The following is a 22,431-nucleotide window of genomic DNA, read 5'->3' as shown; positions in this document are numbered from 1 at the left end:
AGCAACTGAACTCTTCGGAAGGGTTGGTGCTTAGTAGGTGAAGTGTTGCAGGTGAAGTTGTTTCATTAGTAAGAGCTGATCCCGTAATACAACAATTCAACAGCTGTATTCCTAAATATTCTACTACAATGTACGGTGTGTTTATTTCTTCACATCACCAGGCTGCAATTTCAGGCCTGAGCTTCTGGGAGCCCCATATGAGTCTATAGGGCTGATGCTCCTGGCTGTACAGGTGCTTGTGTATCTCCTGGGACTCGTGTGATGCGAGAGCTCACCGAACTTCAGCAGTAATTGCCAGCCAGAATAAACACACTGCCATTAATCTCGACGTGCTGTTGTGATGTGGGGCTGAGGGACCCGTGCAGCTGCAGCGTTCAGTCTCCAGTTTACTGATGATCTGGTGCTGCTCCGGGGCTGCAAGGAATCACTCTGCTGAGCAGAGCTGGGACTGTTATAGGATTGATTCTTTTTTCACGTGTGCTAAATATGTTCTCAAATTCAAAAGCGTGGTTTGATTGCGTGGCACGATGTGCCAAATAAACTGCATCAGAAATAAGAAAGGCTACAGACTTGTGGTTGTTCCTTTCTTAAAACCTGAGAGCAAAATAGAATGATGTGCTCAGTCTTTATGGCCACCTCCAACTGGCTGCAATGGCACTGATGCAAACAAACCTGACTGCTCATTCCACTCTGCCTTTCGCAGCTATAGTAATTTGTGCAGCGTTTCTCTGTTGTCCTCAGTCAGATTTCAACATTCACTTCCTTTGTCAGGATGCTCCAGGTTTGAAACTCTGCACCCAGGGAACCAGGAGGAAGAGCAACAGAAGGGTTAAAAGGAATTATCTGGGCTGCGGCTTTAAAAGCATAGTATGGAGGGCACGAAACTGAATTTAGTAGGAGGTTCTTTGTCTGGAACACTCTTTGGCAGTAAACAGATCTCTGATCTCAGAGGCAATCTGAGCGCCAGGAGCACAGAGGGGCTGCAGACAGCACAGGGCTCTGCAGCCCAACCTGCAGCTCAGGGCACTGGGGGTACGTGGGACCCCCCCGGTGCAGCCATGTCAAAGGGTGGGACTGATGCTGTGGGAAAGAAGCACAGCCTGTGCTTCTAGTTGGACTTCCTGAGACAGAAGGGGGGCAGCGGAGGATGCGGTCTGGGAGATGAGTGGCACCGAGGATGACAGCCGCTGTCAGAAGGCAGTTCGCATCATCTCTGAGCTGTGCCGGAAAAAAAGCCTTCCTGCCCTGGATCTGGACACGTGTAGGGAATTCCTTCTGCCTTCAGACCAGAGCCTGAGCATCTCCAAGCCAGGTACAGTACTATGGTCCTGTGAGCTCAGGACTGCAAACATCCAAAGCAGGGAAATGCCTTCAGAGCGGGGGATCCTCTGGGGGCTCAGTGTTGGAATTAGGGGAGAACTGTCTTAGCACAGACCTGTCTTTATTTTCCTTTATGCATCCCACAGCTGGTGCAGGTTAATCTGTCGGTGTAAGTCGGTGTAACCCCATGGGCAGAGCTGCACTGAGGTGGAGAGGTGGTTGGTGGTGTTAAGTTTCTGTGTAAGTTCCTTGTTTTTAGTTAAAAACCTCAACTCTCATCCTATACGAAGAGAGAAGCAATAAAAAAGCCCGTTTGAGAGACAGAGATGCTTATTGTTACCTCAGCTCAAGGAAAGGAAGGGTTTGCATGGGGTCACCAGGCAGGGTGATGCACGGGCTGGGAGCTGGTGATTGCTCTAAAGGCAAAGGGGCACTTCTGCATGGGAACGTGGTGAATTCCCCTTCTGCTCACAGCTTCTAGAGAGCAGCCCTTACCTGCAACTGCCAAAGACGTTTGCAGAGGGATCAAACATCACAGGTTCACATGGAGGAGCAAAACCCAAGCGAATGAAATGGCACTTTGCTAAGTCATGATCTAAAACAGTGATTGAGCACCTGGTGAGAAGCACAGGTGTGTGCAATGAAATGCACCTGAGTGACCAGAGCCTGGTTCCACCCCTTCCCAAACCTCATTTGAGGGTTGGCAGTGGAGGTAATGGCATCTCACTGGAGATCCTTGCTGCTCTGGAAGCCTTCCTGATGTAAGTAGTTATGTTTTCTTTTGTTTCTATGCTTAGGGCTGTTGCATTTGAGCATGTGTATTCAAAGGTTCTGTGCTAGTTTTTTACCTCCTGGATAGATCTATTAGCTGGTGGATGGGTAAAGTTGAGTTGTCATGGTCATGCAGCTCATGTTGCTGATGAATGGGAGCACCCCAGTATATTGTGTGCTGTGATGAAGTGAGCCAAGTGCCATATTAGCCTTCTTGGATCATATCTGGCCATGGAAAAGGACTGTGGATATAAAAGTACTGGGCTGGTTTCTGTGCAAATAGGTAGCACTGTGCAATTCTGGTTTTGTGCGCTGATTCTCCTGTTTGAAAGTGCTTTGAATTGGATGTGAGAAGAGATTCTGTGCATCAAGTAGATGCTTCCCTACTCTCTGTGCTTTGGGTTATGTAACAGCCTGTTCCCCTACTTAGCCAATAAGAGAAACGTAGCTGCAGCATTTCTCCAGTTCGCCGTACAGCACTGTGTATCAATGAAGGAGCTTTGTGGGCTGCTGGGTTGTAACTCTGTGTGTCTGAAAAATAAGGCTCTTGGGTGAGGAAGGTGTTGTAGGGATGTGTCAGCAGTGCCAGGAATAGCCCTGCTCTCCTGGCTGTGGGCCCTGCGGTTGGACAAAGGCAATGTCCTTTATTGTGCCCATCTGACCCCCCTGCAGCTCAGTGCATCTGACAGCTCTTCCCTGCCCACCCTCATTCACTGTGCAGTGATGCTGTGTGCAGATAGCAGACAGCCACGAGCTACAGGCTGTGATATAGAGCCAACACTTGCCACTGCAGTGATGTACCTTAAGCAAACAGGTATATACTGCTGCACCCTGCAGCTGTGGCAGGCACTCTGAGTTTGCTGAGCTCTCTGGGACTTGAAGAGCACGTCTGCTTCCCAGTGTGGTGTTTGAGCTGTCCTGAGCTCCATCCCTTCCATAACTCAGTGCGCTCTCAGTGCTCTGCCCTTTGTGTGAACTGCTCTTTTCCATGACACAGACGGTTCTTGTGCAGTGCTCAGCACGCTCCTGGCGCTCTGCAAATACTATTAAATGCAAAACCCACACGTCTGTAAGCATTCCTGCTGCAGGAGGGGAGAGGCTGAGCTCTTGTGCAGCGTGGGGAGGTTTGTTGCAGAAATGCTGATGGGGAACGAACATTTTTATATGGGGAAATTGCTTCTGAAGTGTGTTCCTGGGGACAAAAAATATCCCTTGATAGGGCAGCTTGACTAATGGGAACTTGATGGCATGACCATTCACTGATGTGGGATGCCTCGAGCCACTAGCTGTGAAATAAGGGCCACTCCTGCGTTTACTTATTGGCTGTAATAACACACTTCTCTGAATCACTGTTCAAGTGTATTTTAAGTCAATATGGTGGTATAACAGTGAACATGTTTGAAGCCACCCAGGCAAAACTAATACTAATCATCAAGGCTTACGTCTCTGGAGGCCAAGCATGTGAGGAGCAGTGCCTGTGGGCAAAGATCTCTCTTAGCACGGCGCAATGCACTCACAGAATGGATTTTGCCTTCCTCTGTGAGCGCCTGTTCCAGCAGCAGGTAGAGAGCCAGCAAGGGCTGCATGCAGCACATTTGCTCTTTAGCTCAAGCAGAACAGGTTTGTGCTCTGATCCTGAAGGTGTCGTGTTCAAATCTTGCAGCTAGAAGGCTTAAACTCTATTGAAATAAGGTCAAAACCAGCAGCGTAAATCAAGGGGAAATTGATTGTATGGTTTGTCTATGAATATGTTTATGCGTTCGGTGTGTAGCTCCGTGAATTCACAGCTGGCTTTGTGCTCATTGAAATGGTCCTGGTAAATAAACAGCACTATGGAGCTGTGCAGTGCCTGGGAGCTTTCTAAGTAACTCTGCATAGCGGCGAGCTTTGGATCTGCTGAACTGCTGCTGGTTGGTTCGTTCCTGAAGCAGTCGGGGAGTCTGAGTGTGTTTGTAGTTTTTTTGCGGACCTCAGAGCCGTTCCTGCGCTGCTGCAGTCGCCTCATGCATAGTCAGGGATGGGGATCTGAAACTCCATAGAAACAGGCAGCCAGATTGCTGCTGGTGTTAATTGGGAGTGTGAGCAGGCTGAGGGCAGTGGTGGCGGATTGAGCTGGAGACCAGCTGCCTCCTTGGTAAGTCCCCATTTCTGAAGTTACTTTCTTATATTTTTCTGTATTTTTTTTCCTTTTCCATAATACTGAGCATCTTCCCCTTAACAGACTTTTGCTTTAAAGGTTTCTGTCATTCCCTTTGGAATGTTTCCTTTTGCTATCAGCATTCTGCTTATGCTTCAGGGAGAACCAAGCATGTGCTTTCAGCTGGTTCAGATCAGGGTATGTCCTTACCCCATCTGTCTCCACTGCTTTGCAGGAGGATCCTGAGATGCTGATGGTTTTGTTTGCAGGTGTTTGTGGCTGGACAGCTGGGATCGTACCAGCGCTGTGCGTACGGCCTGCTGCATGCACCACATTCATGTATTTTTATGTGAGCACATAAAAGCCAGCACCACAATACCCTGCCTCAGCTCTGATACAGATTTCATTCAGCTGTAGTTGCAGCCATCCTCATTTTTCTTACCTCTTTCCATTGTTCAGTACGCTCATCTTCTTCCTTAGGACCAACGAGTGTTCAGCTGATGTTGGTTAAGCAGCTTTACCTGGCTTTGCTATTTATTTCTTCTTCAGGGGCAATAATGCACTATTTTCTTCCTATCTGTACATTACAGATAAACCTGTCTGTCGCAGCCCTTATAGCTTCACTCCAGCGGACTCGCACACAGCAGTCACTTACAATAGCAGTGGTTTGGGAGAGCTGTGATGTGTCTCTGCCATGCGCTGTCATTAATTATACTTGCACAGTGCAAAATGGCATCCTGGAGAGACAGCAAGGGTGTATCTGGAGTGACTGTATGCTGAATTCTCTATGGAGAAAAGAAACTTATCTGCAGGGTGCTCAGTGAGGCTGCAGCCCCCGATTAAGGCCACCCTCGTGTTTAGTTCAGCCATTACTGCCTGATATGTTCCTTCCACCTGCAGCACTTCAGGTTGTGGATGTCTGGATGTGCTCAGTTCTGAACCTGGGGACGTGTCAGGTGGGAGATGACATTCAGAGCCGTCCACATCAGCTCCTCCAAAGGGAGCATACGTGTGTTCAGTGCCACCGAGTCACCCGCAGATGTTGCCACAGCACACAGCAATGAGCTGCCCTGGGATTAGCACACAGCTATGGGCTGTAATTGCATGCAGCGTGGCTTATAAATGGTTCATTAGATTGTCATCAGTTAGGCATAAAGCGATGACAACAGTTACTATCTCATTTATAATACCCCAGAGAACAGCTGATTAAGACACAAAGCGACTGAAGTTAATGGGAGATGTTTCCTTCGGTTTGGAGAGATTGTTCCTTTTATTTCTTTGGCTCACTTTTATTATAGAAGTGCAACACTGTTGGCAGCTGAAATTCCCCTTTCTTGTTGCATGTACCAGCAGAAGTTTCAGCAAAAGGCTTTTTTGGTGCAATCTGGAGAGGAAACCCAGATCTCATGTAGGTGTGTTGGGTCTCAGAACTTTCTGACGGCCTCATCCAGCTGTCCATGACTCCCAGCTCCAAAACAGCATCTCCTGAAGAGCTGCAGTGGGTGCTGAACTAAACCCAGCACTGCTTAACAAGGGAAGTTTTGTCTGGGCTGGAACTGGTCAGAGCTTTAACTATAGATCCCAATTGCTTGCAATGCAGGCTCCCACCAAGGTCTCCTGATGAAGCAGGTTGTCTCCTCACTGAACGCGAGAACGAAATATTTTGAATATTGTAATCTTATATAATTACTCTCAAAATAGCTTCTGATTCATCCTTGCCTTTGAAGCTGATAGTTTGCATTGCAATCAGCTCTGGCGTGGCAGGAACCCTGTGGTAGCAGCGAATTAATTTTTAAGAAGTTTTCTCTATCTCAGTGAAACTTCAGCAGGGGCAGTGAGAGCCTTCCTGCTCCGTCCTTCCCTTCTTGTTAGGCAGCAGTGATGTGTGGGTGAGGTGGGCAGGCTCTGGCTGAGCTGCTGCAGAGCCCCTGGGTGCAGGAAGGAAGCTGCTGGAAGCTGATAGAGGAACCCACTGTCCCAGAATGGAGGAAGAGCTTGAATAGAATGAACCTCATTTGCTGCTTACAGGAGGAGGGTGGGAGCTGCAGAGCTTTGAAGGGGGCACTGTGAGGAGTTGGTGTTTTGGAGCTGTTGGTATTTCATAGCACTGTGCTGCAGTAGGCAGTGAGGAAGGATAATCAGTTGCTTTCTGTTCTCAAGAAGTTTAAACAGGCTGATTTGTTTCTTTCCAGGCTGCTCACAGCACCAAGTATTTCTGTGTCCCTTCGTATCCCTCTCTCGCATGCTGTAAGGATGCTGCATGCCCTCAGGCTGGGCAGTGCTGCCTGCCTCTCTCTAAAGGAACCTGACAAGCAGCCAAGCTCCTCTTAGTCCAAGCAGAGTGCCAGAAGGTGCAGATAGAGCAGTAGGTGACAGCTTACACGTGTTCCTATTGCTCAGACTGCTCCTAGGATAGAAAGGCTTTGGAGGGTCTGCAAAGCAAGCTGGTAACCCACGCAGGCACAGAGGATGCCTCTGGTGGCCTGATGCTCATGATGGGTTCTATGTGGGGCTGCTCAGCATCAGCATTAGAGAACATCTGCAGGGTGACAGCAGCTCTGCTCATCCATAACTGTTTATGAGCCCTTCCCTGAAAATGTGCTGAGAATTCACTGGGATCTTTTCCCATCCCTAACTGCTGCACTGTTGTTCTCTGTGATGTTGTTTAAGCAGCAGCCCCTGCTGCAGTGCTTCACATCGCATCTCTAGTGTTGGCTACCTGCGAAAAGCGAATTGGCAGCAGTTAGACTTTGAAGTGACAGCTGTTAATGCCTTCTCTGCCTCGAGAATATTTCAGGACGTTATCCCAGGGCTCGTAGCTGCCTGGGGAATATAGCCAATAAATCAAGAGGTGTTGCTGGGTTTCAGATGACACCCAACTGGCAGCGAGTGGACCTGCAGATGTGACAATGAACACATCAACCAGAGCAATGGCACGCTGGGCACGCTCCCAACCAGCGGAGGCAGCTGGTGACAGGCTTGCAGTGATTACCTCTCGCTGATGCTTTCTGCAGACCCCAGTGCATGCTCAGCTGTGGGCTGTGTCAAAGAGCTGCTTGCTGCCAGGAATGGTCTGCCCTCTATTATCTGTTCCATCAACATTCCCATGCCTATGGCATTCTTGTGGAGGGAAGAAGGAGCTGGCTGAGAGCAGCACTGCACTGCAGCTCACCTCTCTCACCGATCTCAGCATTTTACAATTCATAAGGCAACCCGCTTCCATCTCAAAATTCCTGTTGCAAAGTGCTCTGCTTGCTGCTTTGCTCCCTGGTGCCTTCTGTGTTTTGTTCTGAGCGTTGGTCCCAAAGGGGCTGTTCCTTTGCTCTGTTGCAGTTCCTATTTTGTCTCTATCTGTGCTGCTGTTGGATGCTGTGTAGCTGTGCTGCCCCAGCGTTTGGTTTCTGTTCTATCTGTTCCCTGTTCCTTTGGAGCTCTGTAAAGCTTCAAAGCTGAACAGCATTGCTGTATAAATACGTCCGTAGCCAGGACTGAATGGAAACCTCTTCCTTTTCCCCTGCTGTTGCTGTGTGCTTCCCTTTGAGCTCCCCAGGCCCAGTAGCTGAGGCTCACCACAGTTTCTCATGTCCAATTTCCAAGCCTCAGCCCATCAGATTTACATTGCTTGTGCTTCTCAATGACACATAAATTAGATTAGCAATTGGTGAGTGCCTCATGTGCTCCGTTGTAGCCCCAGAGCTCCTTGCCTTCTCTTCCAGCAATAACTCTCACACTACTCCAACATTTGAATGCGTGATTTCTACAAAGCTGCATGGAAATAGAACGTTTTATTCTCATTCTCTCAAGCCCTGTTGCAACAGAAAAATATGGCAAAAATGGACAGAGAAGCCTGGAAATACCTCCTGGTATGGTACGAGCAATGGCCAAAACATGATTCTTTAAAACCAGATGTGCAAATAGCAGGAACAGAGTTGAGGCACAACACCATCACCTTCCCTGTGCCCCTAAGGATGCTCTTCAAGGCAGCATCTGCTGTAGCAAGAAGTGAAATGTTAAGAGATGTTTGTTTTTTCAGTGGGAAATAAACCAGTGAGAGCTTTCCCTGACTCGAAGGTTTCCCATTAGTCACTGGGGAGTTCACCGGTTAGAAATGTGCATGGGAAAGATGTTCATTGGCCCCTTCAACTTTCACTTGTGGTGCTCAAACTCTGTTCAAGCCCAGCAGCTGCTGGAATGACTAATGATTGCTGGGATGCTGAGAGCTGTCCCACATGTTTTGTTTTCTCAGCGGGTAGTGGGTGGAAGAAAAGCTAAATTGCATCTTCTAGGATATTAAATATAACTCTTCACATTAAACACAGAGCTATCTGTGCATCTCTTTAATAGCAGTGCAGCTACATCTGAGTATTAACAGTCAGCCTTGACATAATAAGACATGTATTGTCTTGCAGTTAATGGGCTGTTTTTATCATAGCTTTGTCATATTATTAATCATTTTGTGTTTGGATGCTGCTAATTATCCCCTTTGGTATCTCAGCCGGGGTACTATGAAGTCATCTGAGCTATAAAGTGGAGTCGTGGTTCCTCGATGTTCTCTTAATTAGTTCCATCTAAGATGAAACGAAAGGGATGCTTTTGCTAATGAGATGCCTTTGGAGTGCAAGGGAAGGGGGCTTGGATAACCAAGAAAGGATCTCGCTTTCTTAAATTTGCTTTTTTAGCTTCAAAGTTTTAAATTACTGCTCTGTCCTTTCATTCTGCCCTGGGCTGCCTTTGTTTGAAAGGCAGGAGGAAGCAGTGACCTTCTCTGAAACTTTGTAGTTTGGAGTTATCCTATGGACTTTGCTCTCGGACTCAGTACTAAGATATATAAAAGCAAAAAAGCATTGTAGTGTTTGCAGCACATTGGCCTAAGCTGCTTTGTGCTGCCTCTAATGACATTAGTTCATTATTTTTCTATGCTGGGCTGCAGGTGTGGGAGGTTGGAGCCTCAATTGACTCAGATTTCATGTTTAATGGTACTTCCCATTGTGTAAGTGGTGATAAATGATGGTTTAGCATTGGCCACCCAGGTACTGCTGGCATTCTCCTGTAACAGAAACCATTCCCCCTGGTCACTAAAGGAAAGCAGAGCAAAGATAATGAGTAGTGTGGGCCTTCCTGCGGATACGCCTGTGTAAGTCCTGCCAGCAAATGGCTTTCTGTTTCACAAAACTCCATTTCTCCATATACTCGCTGCCATTTAACACAAATGAGGTATGCTCATTGCTAACAGCCTCTTCTAATCACGTTGTTAAACTCAGCATTGAACTACTCTGATGGGGAATCTGTGGCACAATTAAAGCGAAGCTCATTCCCATCTGAAAGGAGCCTTTTCCAGGTTATCCTGATGTGGAAAAGCATTTGGTGAAGCGTGCTGTAAGTTAGAAGACATTTAAGGTGTAATATTTTGAATACCAAGTATTTATTAAAGTAACTGATGTTTTCAGATCCACAAGAGAAAGCTCATTAAATCAATTAAGGTCAACTCTATCCGACTGATACATAAGTCTAATAGGTCAGGGAAAAGTCTTGTGGAATTTAATGCCATCTTTTGATAAAGTAACATCCCTCGCGGGCAGTAGCTTAAAGAATGTCTGTAAAACCTCAATCCCTTCCACTTGTGTTTTATGTGAGCTGTCAGAGGCAAGAGTGGGAGGTCATGCATAAAAATATCCGTGAATCCTGTCAAATCCATGACGAGCAGCAGATCAACTGGAGGTGACGTGGTGATGTGAGCTGCCATCTACCTCAAACTGGCAACAGGTTTTTTTTGGGTGAAAATCTTTGGGATGTTTTTGTGTAAAGAAATGGGGACTCTGCATTGCGACTGTTTCCTTTGTAACATCTCGCCCAGTACATTTAAATTACTGGAAAGGATGAATATCCAAGTGAGGGCTCCTGATATCAGTTACTGCTGACAAAGCAAAGTTAAATCTGCAAAGCAGCCTGATCCTGAACACATTCCTGCTGGGCTGCTGGAGTTTCATATGAATACTATTATGAGGCTCTTGGAGTATTCACTGAGTAAAATCTTAGATGCTGAGCCCTGGGAATCCCTTCCCACTTGGGATGCTCTGTGATTCAGTCCAGGCTCAGCCCATGGGCAGCTTACAAGGATTTGAAGGGATGGCACTGGAAAAGATGACTGCGTTTCTAAAACGTGTTTGCTGAGGAAGAAGTCAGAACAGGAAGGGCAGAAGTCTTTGCTAAAAGTCTGGATTCTTATGTTTTTTCTTCTTGGCTGTTTGAGCAACCTGGGCACGACTCCAGGACTTATCCCTAAGTAAAGGAAAGTGGTACCTTTGTGTTCATTGCTGTGCTGAGAACTCATTTAGCCAAATCTCTATGGAAGCCCCACCACTGAGAGGTACAATCCTATTTATTATTGAATAAGACAGGACCTATTTATTCCAGTATGTATTTCTATCCTGGAACTACAGCAGAATATAAATGGTGCAATCTGAGCTGCACAGGAGGCTGTTAAGGACAGAGGGAAAGCTGCTTGCGGAACTTCTGGACAGCATTCATCCTTTCCATCTGGACCTGCTGGCAGCTTCCATCCCTTCCTTTCTAGGCACAGAACCCGGGGGCACTTGGAAGCTTTGCCTTGAGCTCTTTGTGAATTTGCACTTGATCTGAGTCCCCTCATGACTTCGGGTGCAGATAAAGCAGATGTCAGGAAGGACAGTTACAGTAGATGCGGTGATGCACAGATGTGCTCTCCTGGCTTTTGTGCTGAGAGCTGTAAGCTGCCCAGTAAGGTTGAATTTTGAGAGAGATGGCTTTAAATGCAGCTGTTTCAAGCATTTCTTAGAGCTGATGGAAGGGAGAGCTTGGATGTTTGCATAAAGTCCTTTTTTTTCTCCTTTCCTATCTGTCCTGACTCACACTTAACTAAATGAGGAGTACAGCATTGCTGGGCACTGCAGGCAGGCAGGGAATTTACCTTGAACTCAAAGCAATCTGTAAAAGAATCTTCTACAGCCCTGACACTGCCAGCGTGATTTCAGCACAGAACTTGTCTTCATCTCCAGGGGCTGATATGTTTGTGTATTTCAAACACTTGGAATTATGGTTTGAGTGGGAACCTGGGGATGGAAAAACTCTTGAGAGAGGAATTTAAAGTAGCCAATATTTTCACTTTGTGAATTGCCGTGAATCATTTCTCAGCTCCTATTTATACATATGTACATATACGCTCTTCCCCCCCCCCCCCCCCTAATTCTTCACTCATAGGTATGGAAAATCTTTCACTCCAGAAAAGACCGAGGGGCTGAAATAGATGCATGTGAGGTAGAAATGACTCAGAAAAGCAGAGAACATACACAGCTTCTGTGCTATTCAGAACAAGGAAATGTGTGTGGTGCTTTCTATACCATCACCTTCTATATTTGATCTATTTTCTTTATTTCCTTCTGTGTGCAGCCAGGCGAGAAGTGAGTGTTAATAGCACAACAATCTGCTTCCAGGACCGTGGCAGACTGAGGATGTTGCTTAATGCAGTGGCTGAACAGCTGCATTATGAAGCCAAAAGGCAGTTTCTGCCAATGTGCCAATGGGGGACCTGCTTTTCTCTCATTCAGCTCCAAAATTCTGCTTGATTTGAGGATCACTTGTATGCCAATACCACAAAAGAAAGCCAAGGTGGTGTTTTGTAGCCAAGCTCACCATCATAGGTGAAATTAGTCAGTTTTATACTATCTGGAGATGTCCTCCACAGATATGCTTGGAGAAGGCAGTGATCTTGGGATGTTCACTTGGGTTTGGCTCTCATGTGCAGAACCTGCTGAGAGCTCTCCATTAGATGCAATACAAGTCAGGTTGGATCACTTCTTCCCTTTGCTTATGGCTTTCTCACCATCTCTCTTTTCTTTTCTCCTTTCCCACTCCTCCCGCTCCCTGTCACTGTTGCCTTCTCTCCCCCTGTAGAGCTCTCCGTCAGCCTCCTTGCAGTGATAGTTATTGTGTGTGGACTGGCCCTGGTGGCAGTTTTTCTCTTTCTCTTTTGGAAGCTGTGCTGGGTTCCCTGGAGGAACAAGGCCCTTTCTCCTAACCTGGCCGTCTTGCAGAGCGAGGCAGAGCGCAATAAGGAGAACATGGCAGACAAGCTGCAGGACACGGGCACCGTCAGCTTCCTGGAGGCAGCTGTGAAAATCAGCCATACATCACCAGACATCCCTGCAGAGGTGCAGATGTCCATGAAGGACCACATCCTGCGACGCACGCGGATCCAGAGGCAAACAACAGAGCCTGCATCGTCCACCAGGTGAGCTGGGGATACTGAGCCCCATGGAAACCGGTTGGGGGCAGGGGGAAAGCATGTGATGGAGCCCAGGGTTCTGATGGTTTGGGGGATGCACACCCACCGACATGCTGGATTAAGCTCTAAAGGTTGGCCATTAACCAATTACGACTGGCTGATGATGGGCTGTTTAAAAAAAGTATATTAAAGGCTTCAATCCCTATTAGTGTGACTTGCCCTCATTGTGTCTAGCTGTCAGTATGCTTTGGCCACTTTAATTTTGTTACAACACGAGCAGCAGGCTGGAGTATCAATGATGGGATACGGTCAGACAGAATTAGACCTTTTTGCTCTCTCTTGTTTATGCGGCTCATTGCAGCAACAATTAGATCAGCAGAATCGACGCTTTGCTCCCTGCCGACACTTAGGACTGGCTGTGTTTGGTGCTGGGGATCAATGCACATCTGTCAGCCAGGGGTGGAGGTTCCAGCACCACGCTCATTCAGTTTGGAGTGAGTCTATATGAACCTTGGGACACCTCTGCAAGAACACTGAGAAATACGGTACTCCTTGCTTGACACAGACGGCCGTGAAAGTAGGGCAGGAAGCAATGAGAGCAGGGCCTGGCTGCGACCCAGCACTTCTGCTTGCTTTGGCCGTGGCTGTGATGTGTAAGACAGAACAATTGTGAAAGCAGCCTTTGCTCAGAAAATTGGCTGCAGGGTGAGCAGGGCACAGAGCTCAGCTTCCTGCTCCAAGGAGCTGGTGTCAAAACCAACAGTGCAGGTTGTGTGCAGCTGATTGTCATACACACGCATCCTGCTTTTGTCATACCTTCATAAGAGAGAAGGTAAAAACTCAGCCTGTCTGGATCAAGGTAAAAAAACCAGTTCCTAGGATGGTGAAATAACTCCATACATGTTCTGCACACATCAGTTAGTCTGCAGTCATGCCACGGGTCCGCAGGAAGAGTTTATGCTTCGCTTAGATAAAGCTTTGCTTATGTAACGTTTTACTTGTGCTGAAGGGGAGCTCAAGGCAAGGGACAACTTCCAGATGAGGCTGTGCATCTCTGTCTGTCAAGAATTATCTATCATTTCTCAATGAGAAAATTTCTCTGTTGGAGAAGTTTGGAAGCAACAATACCCAGAACAAAACCGAACCTTCTGAGCTGGCAATATGGCTCTTACTTTAAAAGCTCTGCTATTTTTTCCACCCCTTGGGGAATCCTAGTGCCAGAGTCTGGGAACTGTAAGAGCCAAGGGTGAGGAAGAGCTCCCACACTGGGGCTATGTGTCCTGATTAAGGAATTGCTGGGTCTCATATATTTAACTGTGGGCTGCCACTTGTATCATAGGTGAAAAGAATGTGGCTTGCTGCAAATACAATGAAAGTTAGCATCCTTCCAGGTAGATTCCTTGACCTTTGAGGCTGCTATTCAGTATTCCTTCATTGAAGCGTAGGTGGTTTCTAAAGCACACTTTACCTTCATGGCTGTACTCTCCCTGCTTTCCTACTTCAGTAGTCTAGGGGAGAAAAAGGAGAGGAATGTCCTTGGGCAAGAATTCAGCTCTCATCTCTTCCATTTGCAGGCACATCTCCTTCAAAAGACACCTTCCCAGGCAGATGCACGTATCCAGCATGGACTATGGCATGGACTCACCTGCTGTTGCTGAGCAGCCGACCAGCATCGGCCGCATTAAGCCTGAGCTCTACAAGCAAAAATCTGTCGACTCCGAGGACCCCAAAAAAGAAGCAGCAAAAACCTGTGGGAAAATTAACTTCACTCTCAAGTACGACTATGAGAACGAGACGCTGACCGTCCGAATTCTCAGGGCTTTCGATTTGCCAGCCAAAGATTTCTGTGGCAGCTCAGATCCCTATGTGAAGATCTACCTCCTGCCCGACAGGAAGCGCAAGTTCCAGACACGAGTGCATAGGAAGACCCTGAACCCCACCTTCGATGAGTCCTTCCATTTCCCTGTGCCCCACAAGGAGCTGGGGAGCAGGAAGCTCCACCTGAGCGTCTTTGACTTTGACAGGTTCTCCAGACATGACATGATAGGAGAAGTTATCTTGGAGAACCTGTTTGAGGACTCAGATCTCTCCAGGGAGACTTCCATCTGGAAGGACATTCAGTATGCAACAACGGTGAGTGTCTGCTCCAGCGGTGCTGGGGCAGGTGGGTTGGCCTTCCCCTATGGCTTACCTGAGCCCTGTGCAATGGGAGCAGCTGGGTTTATTGCTGGTGGTGCCATTAGCCCTGGGAGCCTACAGCAGTCACACACAGGGATGGACAAGGCTGCTCTATGTAGAAGCGTGACAGCTGTAACCAAGCCCTGGTTTGCTGGGATTTCATCCCCTCATTAGTGGTTTGCTGTTATCTCACCTGCAGTGAGTCTCATTGACACCAGGTTTGCTAAAAACCAGATGGAGGAGTGAGGTAAATTCCCTGTTATCATCTGTTCATCAGGGGAAGGTCTTGGGTTCTGGATGTCTGCCACGTGCACATGATAAACAGCCAGAAATAGTTTTGGAGGGGCTGTACTGGGCTTTACTATACGGAGAGCATCATTCCATCATGTTACCGTTCCCGTGGTTGTTATGAGCCTTTCAGCAGTTCTATTGTATTCTCTCTGAAAGGGAAACCTAACGTCAGGGATGGAAATGTTCCAGCTGCTTTCAGTGCTGCAGGCTTTGGCTGAAGCTGGCAGGAGAAGCCACCTTCTCACCCTGATCTTGTTGCAGAAGCAAAGGCATTAACCTCTATGCAGTAGCTATCTGCTTGTCCACTGTCCTCCCAGGAAGACGTGACCCTTCCTGAGGGGTGAACAAATGACTGCTCTGCTCTGCAGTTGGACGCCAAATCAGTTGTCTTTTCAGGTTGTTATTTCTGAAGCTGGAACATGGGAAGTCCTCAGCCCTGCCTGGGCTTGGGCTGGCCCCAAACCCTTTGGTGATCGTGGTGGTGTTGGGACAGTGGTTGGACTTGGTGATCCTCAAAGGTCTTTTCCTTTAATGATTCAGTGGTTCTATTCTATGCCTCATCCTGTGCCAGGCTCAGCTTGTGGACAAGGAGAACCTCTTTAGTGCGTGCTGAAAATCATCCTGATAGATTAATAAGGTTCCTTTTTTGTGAAGCAATGAATTCAATTCCCAGTAGATGCATCAAGCAGCATTAAAGGCAGAGGAATAATAACTCAGTAACTGTTCTCAGTGTTTCAATACTGATCACAGACTGTGGGGCTGTGACTCAGGTCACTTTGCCCTGAGGTTTGCTCTGCTAATGTGAGACCCCTGAGTACAAGGCAAGATTTCCTTTAAAATCCATTTCCAGAAGGTATCTGGAAACCTTTCAGGTGAAGTCCCAGCTGTTTAAAGAATACCAGGCCTGTTCATAGTCTTACTTTTGGTCTATTTATGCTTATCCCTGAATTCCCATGAGCAAGGCAATGATAGAATGGGCTTTTGAGAGGTGTAAAGAGAAATGCTACATGTGCAGGAGGTGTGAGGAGCTGTGTGTGAAAGTTGTTTTACAGAGCACCCAAACAGCAAATGGTATCGATCTGTGTCATCCTGAAGTGCTAAACGTTTCTGAGTGCCATCTGCTGGTTAATGCACTATTTATGTACAGACATACACACATTGATGCTGTGTTTGTCAGCTCTGGGAGGGCACATTTGAATGGGCGATGGTCCAGGGAAAAGCCTGTTCTGGTGCGAGTGCTGCATGAACCCTGCACACAGCATTGCGATGGAGGGTGGATGCAGCCAGGCTGAGTCTTGCACGTTTCCAATACAGTCTGTTCTCTGTTTTATTGAAGGAAAGCGTGGACCTGGGAGAGATCATGTTTTCCCTTTGTTATTTGCCAACTGCAGGTCGCCTCACCCTAACAGTCATTAAATGCAGGAATCTCAAAGCGATGGACATCACCGGTTACTCAGGTGGGTGCTGGTGGCTGAGGGCACTGTGAGCTGCAGCCACGCTTCCTCCTCCTCCCATGAGATACCTCAGTGGGGACACATCTCATTGTGCAGCTCAGTGCTTCTATAAATGCTGCATATTTGCTGCTACTTCAAAGTGCATTGCAATTGTCCAAGCAGCCAAAATCAGAAACAGGAGCCATTTGTAACCAAGATGCATTCTGCCATGATCAGCCAACAGAAAGCAAGCGAGACAGAGCTGTTCTAATATCTTTTCTTCCTCTGCTGCTCTCTGGGAAATATGAGCTTTCAGATTCCTCTGCTCACTGTAACTGTGCAACATAATGGAAGCAGTTGGACAGATTTGGCAGCAGTGCAGGAAAAGGTGCCACATCCATGCTATGGAAATGCTGTTTCTGTATTGTGAGGGTAAGAAAATAAACCTCCATAATCAGAAGTCCTTTTCCTCTCTCCTCCTTGCAGATCCATACGTCAAAGTGTCTTTGCTATGTGATGGTCGAAGGCTTAAAAAGAAGAAAACCACCATAAAGAAAAATACTCTTAATCCTACTTATAATGAAGCAATAATCTTTGACATTCCCCCAGAGAACATGGATCAAGTCAGCCTGCTCATCTCTGTCATGGATTATGATCGGTAGGTGGAGGGCTCTGGGGAGAGGAGAAAATCCCATTGGGCACGGATGTTCTGCTCAGTAGTTGTTCCCTTACCATCACAGCCTTGACTGCACCCCTGCGTGGCATCAATGTGTCTCTAGAGATGTATTATGAATGTCATTTTTATATGGTTATAGGATCATAGAATAGCTTGGGCTGCAAAGGCCCACAGTGCTCATCCAGTCCCAACCCCCTGCTATGTGCAGGGTCACCAACCAGCAGCCCAGGCTGCCCAGAGCCACATCCAGCCTGGCCTTGAATGCCTGCAGGGATGGGGCATCCACAGCCTCCTTGGGCACTGTGGGCAAGAGATAAGTGTTGCTTTCCTATTGTTCTTCAGAGTGGGTCACAATGAGATCATTGGGGTTTGCCGTGTGGGGGTCAATGCGGAAGGATTGGGAAGAGACCACTGGAACGAGATGCTGGCGTACCCACGCAAGCCCATCGCACACTGGCATCCATTAGTGGAGGTGAAGAAGTCTTTCAAAGAGGTACGTGCAGTTCTTCTTTCCTTTGAATCCATGTACTGTGCATGACTGAGCTGGGTCAGGGCTTTCAGAGAGGAGCAGTTCTCACTTGGGGATTTCTGCTAAGAGCTGAGGGAATGTTCTCACCAGACATGAACTCCAGAAGCTGAACATCTCAGAGCAGCCTTGATAATATATAACTCCTTGAGCTTGCAAGCAAAAAAGATAAGAGCTGTATTTACAGATGTGACTGGTACCGTATGACTATTTTTATTTTTTTTAATTTTTTTGTGGGTTTTTCTTTTAATTGAAGCCAGAGCAGTAAGGAAAGAGAATGCTGCTCTGATTGCAGAACAAATTGTCCAGGGATATCGCGTAATTCAAGCTTCAGTTTGTTCATCCTAGAAGATTTTTCTGTTGACTCATCTCCAAGCCTTTGAGGGAGAATAAATAGAACAAATGTAATTGCTGCAAGCATCTGCAGAGAAAGAGATTCACTGGATATAACCCCAGATGGTGAAATAGGGCTGAGATGCCTGAGTGCCATTTTGACCATCTCTGGCGTTTTCTTCCTCCTTGAGCTCCATTTTGTCACACTCGTATGGGGTTGTTTGCTTTTTATCTGATTTAGGTAATAAATTCTGGAGGAGAGAGATCTGGAGAATGGCACTCAGTGAAAATAAAGCCAGCGTTTGTAGCCGGCAGAAGTAAAATAAATGCAATTAATTCTGTATCCGGGGTTAAGGAGGCTTTTCCCCTCAAGGCCACAGACTGTTCATAACAAAGAGCGCTTTATTTTCTCTTTGAAGTTCAGATTCTGAGCTCTGCTGGAAGTCAGATATGAGACCTGGTGGTCCTTCACAGCGGTCTCAATTAGGATGGAGCAAAACCTGTTTTTGTTAGAAACCTGCATCTTTTCCCTAACACAAATGCAGTTTGTTCTCAGTGAGCTCCGTTTCGGCTCATTCTCATCAGTCTGGTTTCTGGCACTGGTTTGTGACCATCCAAACGGTCACAACCATAGGCAGGTCTTCTTCATCCGCAGGTTTCTTTCCCTCTCCAAGCACTCGTGAGAGGTGTCTGTGTATGGTGAGGCTGGAGAATGTCAGATTACAGAGCTATGGCAGTACCTATGCAACCCCACCACAGTAAATAAGGGGCCATGACCAAGGGTCACTTGTGTAGATCTAGTGTAAATCAAAACAGAATTGAAGCGATGTGGAGTTGATGTGCAGCAGTAACACTTCCTTTGGGTGCTGAGCAGTGCCAGGCTCTCATTAGGCTTTTCATGCTGAAGACTAGCATAGTTCACATGAGTCAGAGCTGTTTGGGCAGCAGCATATGCTATCTGTCTCACACTGCTGGGTGTCAGCAACCACCGTGTTTTAGCAGAAGTGCTTTGTGAGCTCCCATTGGATCAACAAGCTGTGTATGGTCAGCTGTACCTCTGGATGTGACACCAGCTGCCAAGTCCAACCCAGGGCCAGGAGATCCTTCTGCAGTTTGTCATTTATACGGCTCTGCAGGGCTATTCCTTGGCTCCAAGTTGAAGCAGGAAAGAAAGAGCCCTGTAAATTAATTGAGAATAAATGGGAAGAAAAGGATGTAATTTCTATGACGAAATTTAAGGGATCGGAGGAAGGCATCAGGGTGACTCACCATGTAAAATATACCTCGAGGGTCGCTGCTGAGCCCCCAAGATTTCAGAAACAGGGAGGAAAAAACCAACGAGGTGAGTCATTTCAGCAGGTCAGGAGCACTCTAAAAAAAATGAATAGGAAAAAAAAACCCACACAAAAAAACCCCACTCTGATCATCTGCTCTGCTATTTCTGCCACAAGCCAGTGCTCAGAGCCAACAAGCAAATGGTATTTATTTGCCCTTTTCAGCTCTAGTTCTGCTGCTGGCAGCTCCACTGCAGCTAAAAACCAACCGAAACATAAACAAGCAAATAAAAAAGCAAACAAACAGAAAAAAGAGACACAAGATCCTGGATAGAAATGATCAGTGAAAGGCCATTTGTTAGCATTAATCACATTTTCCCTATCTGAGCATCATTCAGAGATAAATTCAGTGCTGCTTGCTGTGTCAAGCACCTCCAGCTTGCAGGGGGCTCCCAGGCTGCCCCATGGCTGCAATGGGGTCAGTGCTGTAGGCACAAGACTGGCTGCACATTAAGGCATGGTCCAGGGGTCTGCCTGATCTGGAGTATGGATGCTGGGGAGGAGCTGCTGCTCCTTGTTCCCTTCTTCACCCTCAAATCACTAATTACCAGCTTCTAAATCGTATCCTTCTTACACCGCTCTTAGAAGGCGATTCAGGAGAGAAGGACCCTCTTGCTCTGTTAGCACACAAACCTGCACCCACCATCAGTGCAGCACATCAGTTTCCCAGGTTAAGTGATGTGTTTACAGAAAGGAAGAGAGAATTACAGTATATCTGCCCAGACTTTGAAGGGGACATCTGAAAACTGCAGATCTCTTTGTTGTATGTGAAAGACAAATGCAGGCTGATATCATAGAGGGGCAGCACAGAGCAGGGCTTTGATGTTGCCAGACACCTCTGACATTCGGCGTGGGAGCATTTATTTGTTTAAAGTGCTTCTCCAGATAAAAAAAGACAAGTGAGCAGAGAGCCAAGTCCTGCTGTAATGAAGAACAACCATTTATCTTTAAAGATATGCTAAACTGGCCCTGTCTGGGCTCCTGGGTATGTTTGACTTTCAGTGAACTTCTGTGAGCTTCCTACTGATAATTACAGTATGGATGGTTCACTTTTCCTAATTAAATGAGGGAAAAGTATCTTCAGGTTGTGCAGACCTCTGCTTTGCTGAGGTTCAATATTCCTTGGAGCAGTGTGGGTATATTTCCATGGCACAGTGGTGCATGTGCTCAGGGTTTGGCAGAAGACATGTTGCTGTGGTTTCTTTTCTCCATGTGATTAGCTCCACTTGAACTGGTTTGCTGCAATTTGCCTAATGAGCTTTCACCCACAGAAACAAAATTCATACATGCTGGAACATTAATATTGTTTAGCAAAGAGGTTTTTTGCTCAAGTGGGAGAGGAGGGAATTGATCTGGGGGAGAAAGGAGCAGTGGAACGATTCCGCCTCCTGTTGTCTTTGGAAGACGTCTATCATTTGTCATTTGAATTTAATAAAGCACGATAGTGAGATGGGCGAGTACTCAAGATCTGAGTAGTAATGGCTTTGAATGATACTAATGGCCCCCAAGGCAGATGACTAATAATTTATGGTCCCGTAATTATGGCAAAAAAATAAAATGAAATGTTTACTGCATCCACTCGCTGGGATCTGATTTTCACTCTGAGAAACGTTCCTGGCACTGCAAACACAGCTTCTGCCAGGGCAGAGATTGAAGGGTTTGTGTGTTTGTTTGGTATTCCTTGAAATGAAAGAAAATAAAAACAAAATAACAGCACCAAAACAGGACGTGATGCCGGGTAAGCAGAAAAACTTTGTCTATGGAGCAGAGGTGATTAGTTTTCTTTTGGATGAGGGGGTAGCAGTCCCCATCACTGTGAATTGATTTGGAAAGGAATGAAGCGGAGTGTCCTCCCATCTGCTTAGGCTTCCCTTCTCTTTCCTCCTGCAGTGGCAAGGCCGAGCAGCGAGCTTTGACAGCCAGAGCTCCTGTCCTTCTCCCAAACCACCACCCACGCCGTGATCTGCAGGGATGGACTCTGCCATGTTACCGTGCTCCTGCAGCCTCAGCAGCGCGTTGCTGAGTGCTGGGGGCAGCAGCCAGACCTCCCAGCCTCGTTGTTCCCGTGTAAGTAAAGGCAGAAACCCGTTCTGTAGTCAACACGTCTTTGTCTAATAGGTCTCCCAAAGCAACGTGTTCCTTTTGTGGCTTTACTGTCCGGACCCGTTTCCAGAGGACGAAGGCAGACTGTGATGTGAGCTGGAAGTTTTTGGTCTCTTAAATAGTTTGTGATGTGTATGAAGGCTGGAAATGTGCAAAGATGTTTTGAGTTCCTACACGTGGCCGGGAAGGAGCCGCCTGGTCCTGCTGTACTATGGGCTGGGTCTGACTGGGACAGAGCTGGGAGATGTGGGATCACTGCTGTGATGGCTCAGCACTGTGTGTCCAGGTCTGTCCCTGTAGAGCTGTTAGAAGTGTGTGCAGTGTGTATCTCCGATTCCTTTGGTCATATATTCAAACAAAACAAAAAGCTGTTGATTCCTCAGGGGGAAAAAAACCTGCTTTTCTGTATCTGGAGCCTCCCTAGAGCTATTTGCATGAACTCTTTCTTAAGATGCCCTTTGTAGCTGCTGCTCATTGCTCTGAACATCACCACGTTACCTGGAATGGAGAGAAACTGTGTGTGATGTGAGGGGGAAACTGCTGCAGAAATAGGGGAGATCCTCGCATGGACACGAGATCCTTCTTTCCTACATGGTCCTGCTAATAGGAGGTGAACAAAAGGGTAACATAACTGCTGCTAAAAGCTGCCACATGTTTTTCCTGAGCAATCAGCCCTTCCCTAATGAATGAAGTTTTGATGCCCCAGCCCATGGAGGAAGGTTTTGCTTTCGAGTTAAAGCATAATTTGCTAGAAAAGCAGCATTTCCCCTCACAGCAGGTTAGCAATGGCATTTTCCTTACTGTCTCAGCATCAGCCTTCACCACCCGTCACTGCTGTGAGTGCAGAGAAAGGACCTTTGCTTGCACTGTTTCTCTGGGTAACAGGAATCCTTTGTTCAGGTGATGGACAGATCTGTACTTGCTCATCACACCTCCTGTCTTCATTCTCTTCACGTGCGACGTGCTATAGAAGCCGAAACTCAATAAAATGGTTTCATTTGTAACTCCTGACTGGTCTCATGAAGGCAGCAAAAAGGTTTCAGCTGGCTGCAGTGATCACAGCTGGGGG

The 22,431-nt window shown here is 47.0% G+C and overlaps 1 protein-coding gene across 8 annotated transcripts; it reads left to right on the top strand.

Moving 5' to 3' along the window:
• The first annotated feature begins 910 nt into the window (after window positions 1-910).
• SYT6 (synaptotagmin 6) lies at window positions 911-22,366 on the top strand. 8 transcript variants are annotated; one of them, XM_015885213.2, is made up of 7 exons: window positions 911-1,312; window positions 12,158-12,494; window positions 14,063-14,621; window positions 16,294-16,414; window positions 16,877-17,048; window positions 17,409-17,559; window positions 21,150-22,366. In XM_015885213.2, the coding sequence occupies exons 1-7, from the start codon at window positions 1,162-1,164 to the stop codon at window positions 21,219-21,221; spliced, it is 1,563 nt and encodes a 520-aa protein (XP_015740699.1). In that variant the 5' UTR covers window positions 911-1,161; the 3' UTR covers window positions 21,222-22,366. The 8 variants fall into 8 exon arrangements, with proteins under 8 accessions (XP_015740699.1, XP_032305221.1, XP_032305225.1 ...); XM_032449330.1 differs by having other exon boundaries at window positions 915-1,312; window positions 12,241-12,494; XM_032449334.1 differs by having other exon boundaries at window positions 1,208-1,312; window positions 12,298-12,494.
• Window positions 22,367-22,431: the final 65 nt, after the last annotated feature.

The sequence above is a fragment of the Coturnix japonica genome, chromosome 26, assembly GCF_001577835.2.
Source record: "Coturnix japonica isolate 7356 chromosome 26, Coturnix japonica 2.1, whole genome shotgun sequence".
In the NCBI taxonomy this organism is placed as follows: Eukaryota; Metazoa; Chordata; class Aves; order Galliformes; family Phasianidae; genus Coturnix; species Coturnix japonica.
The sequence above is the reverse complement of the archived record's forward strand: the minus strand, read 5'-3'. Positions and strand labels throughout refer to the sequence as shown.

What these genes read in the sequence shown, in the direction of transcription:
- SYT6 (XM_015885213.2), top strand. Translation starts at nt 1,162, where the DNA reads ATGAGTGGCACCGAGGATGACAGCCGCTGTCAGAAGGCAGTTCGCATC. An exon ending in CCTGAGCATCTCCAAGCCAG is followed by an intron (nt 1,313 to 12,157) that starts GTACAGTACTAT and finishes CTCCCCCTGTAG; the next exon opens with AGCTCTCCGTCAGCCTCCTT. An exon ending in GAGCCTGCATCGTCCACCAG is followed by an intron (nt 12,495 to 14,062) that starts GTGAGCTGGGGA and finishes TTCCATTTGCAG; the next exon opens with GCACATCTCCTTCAAAAGAC.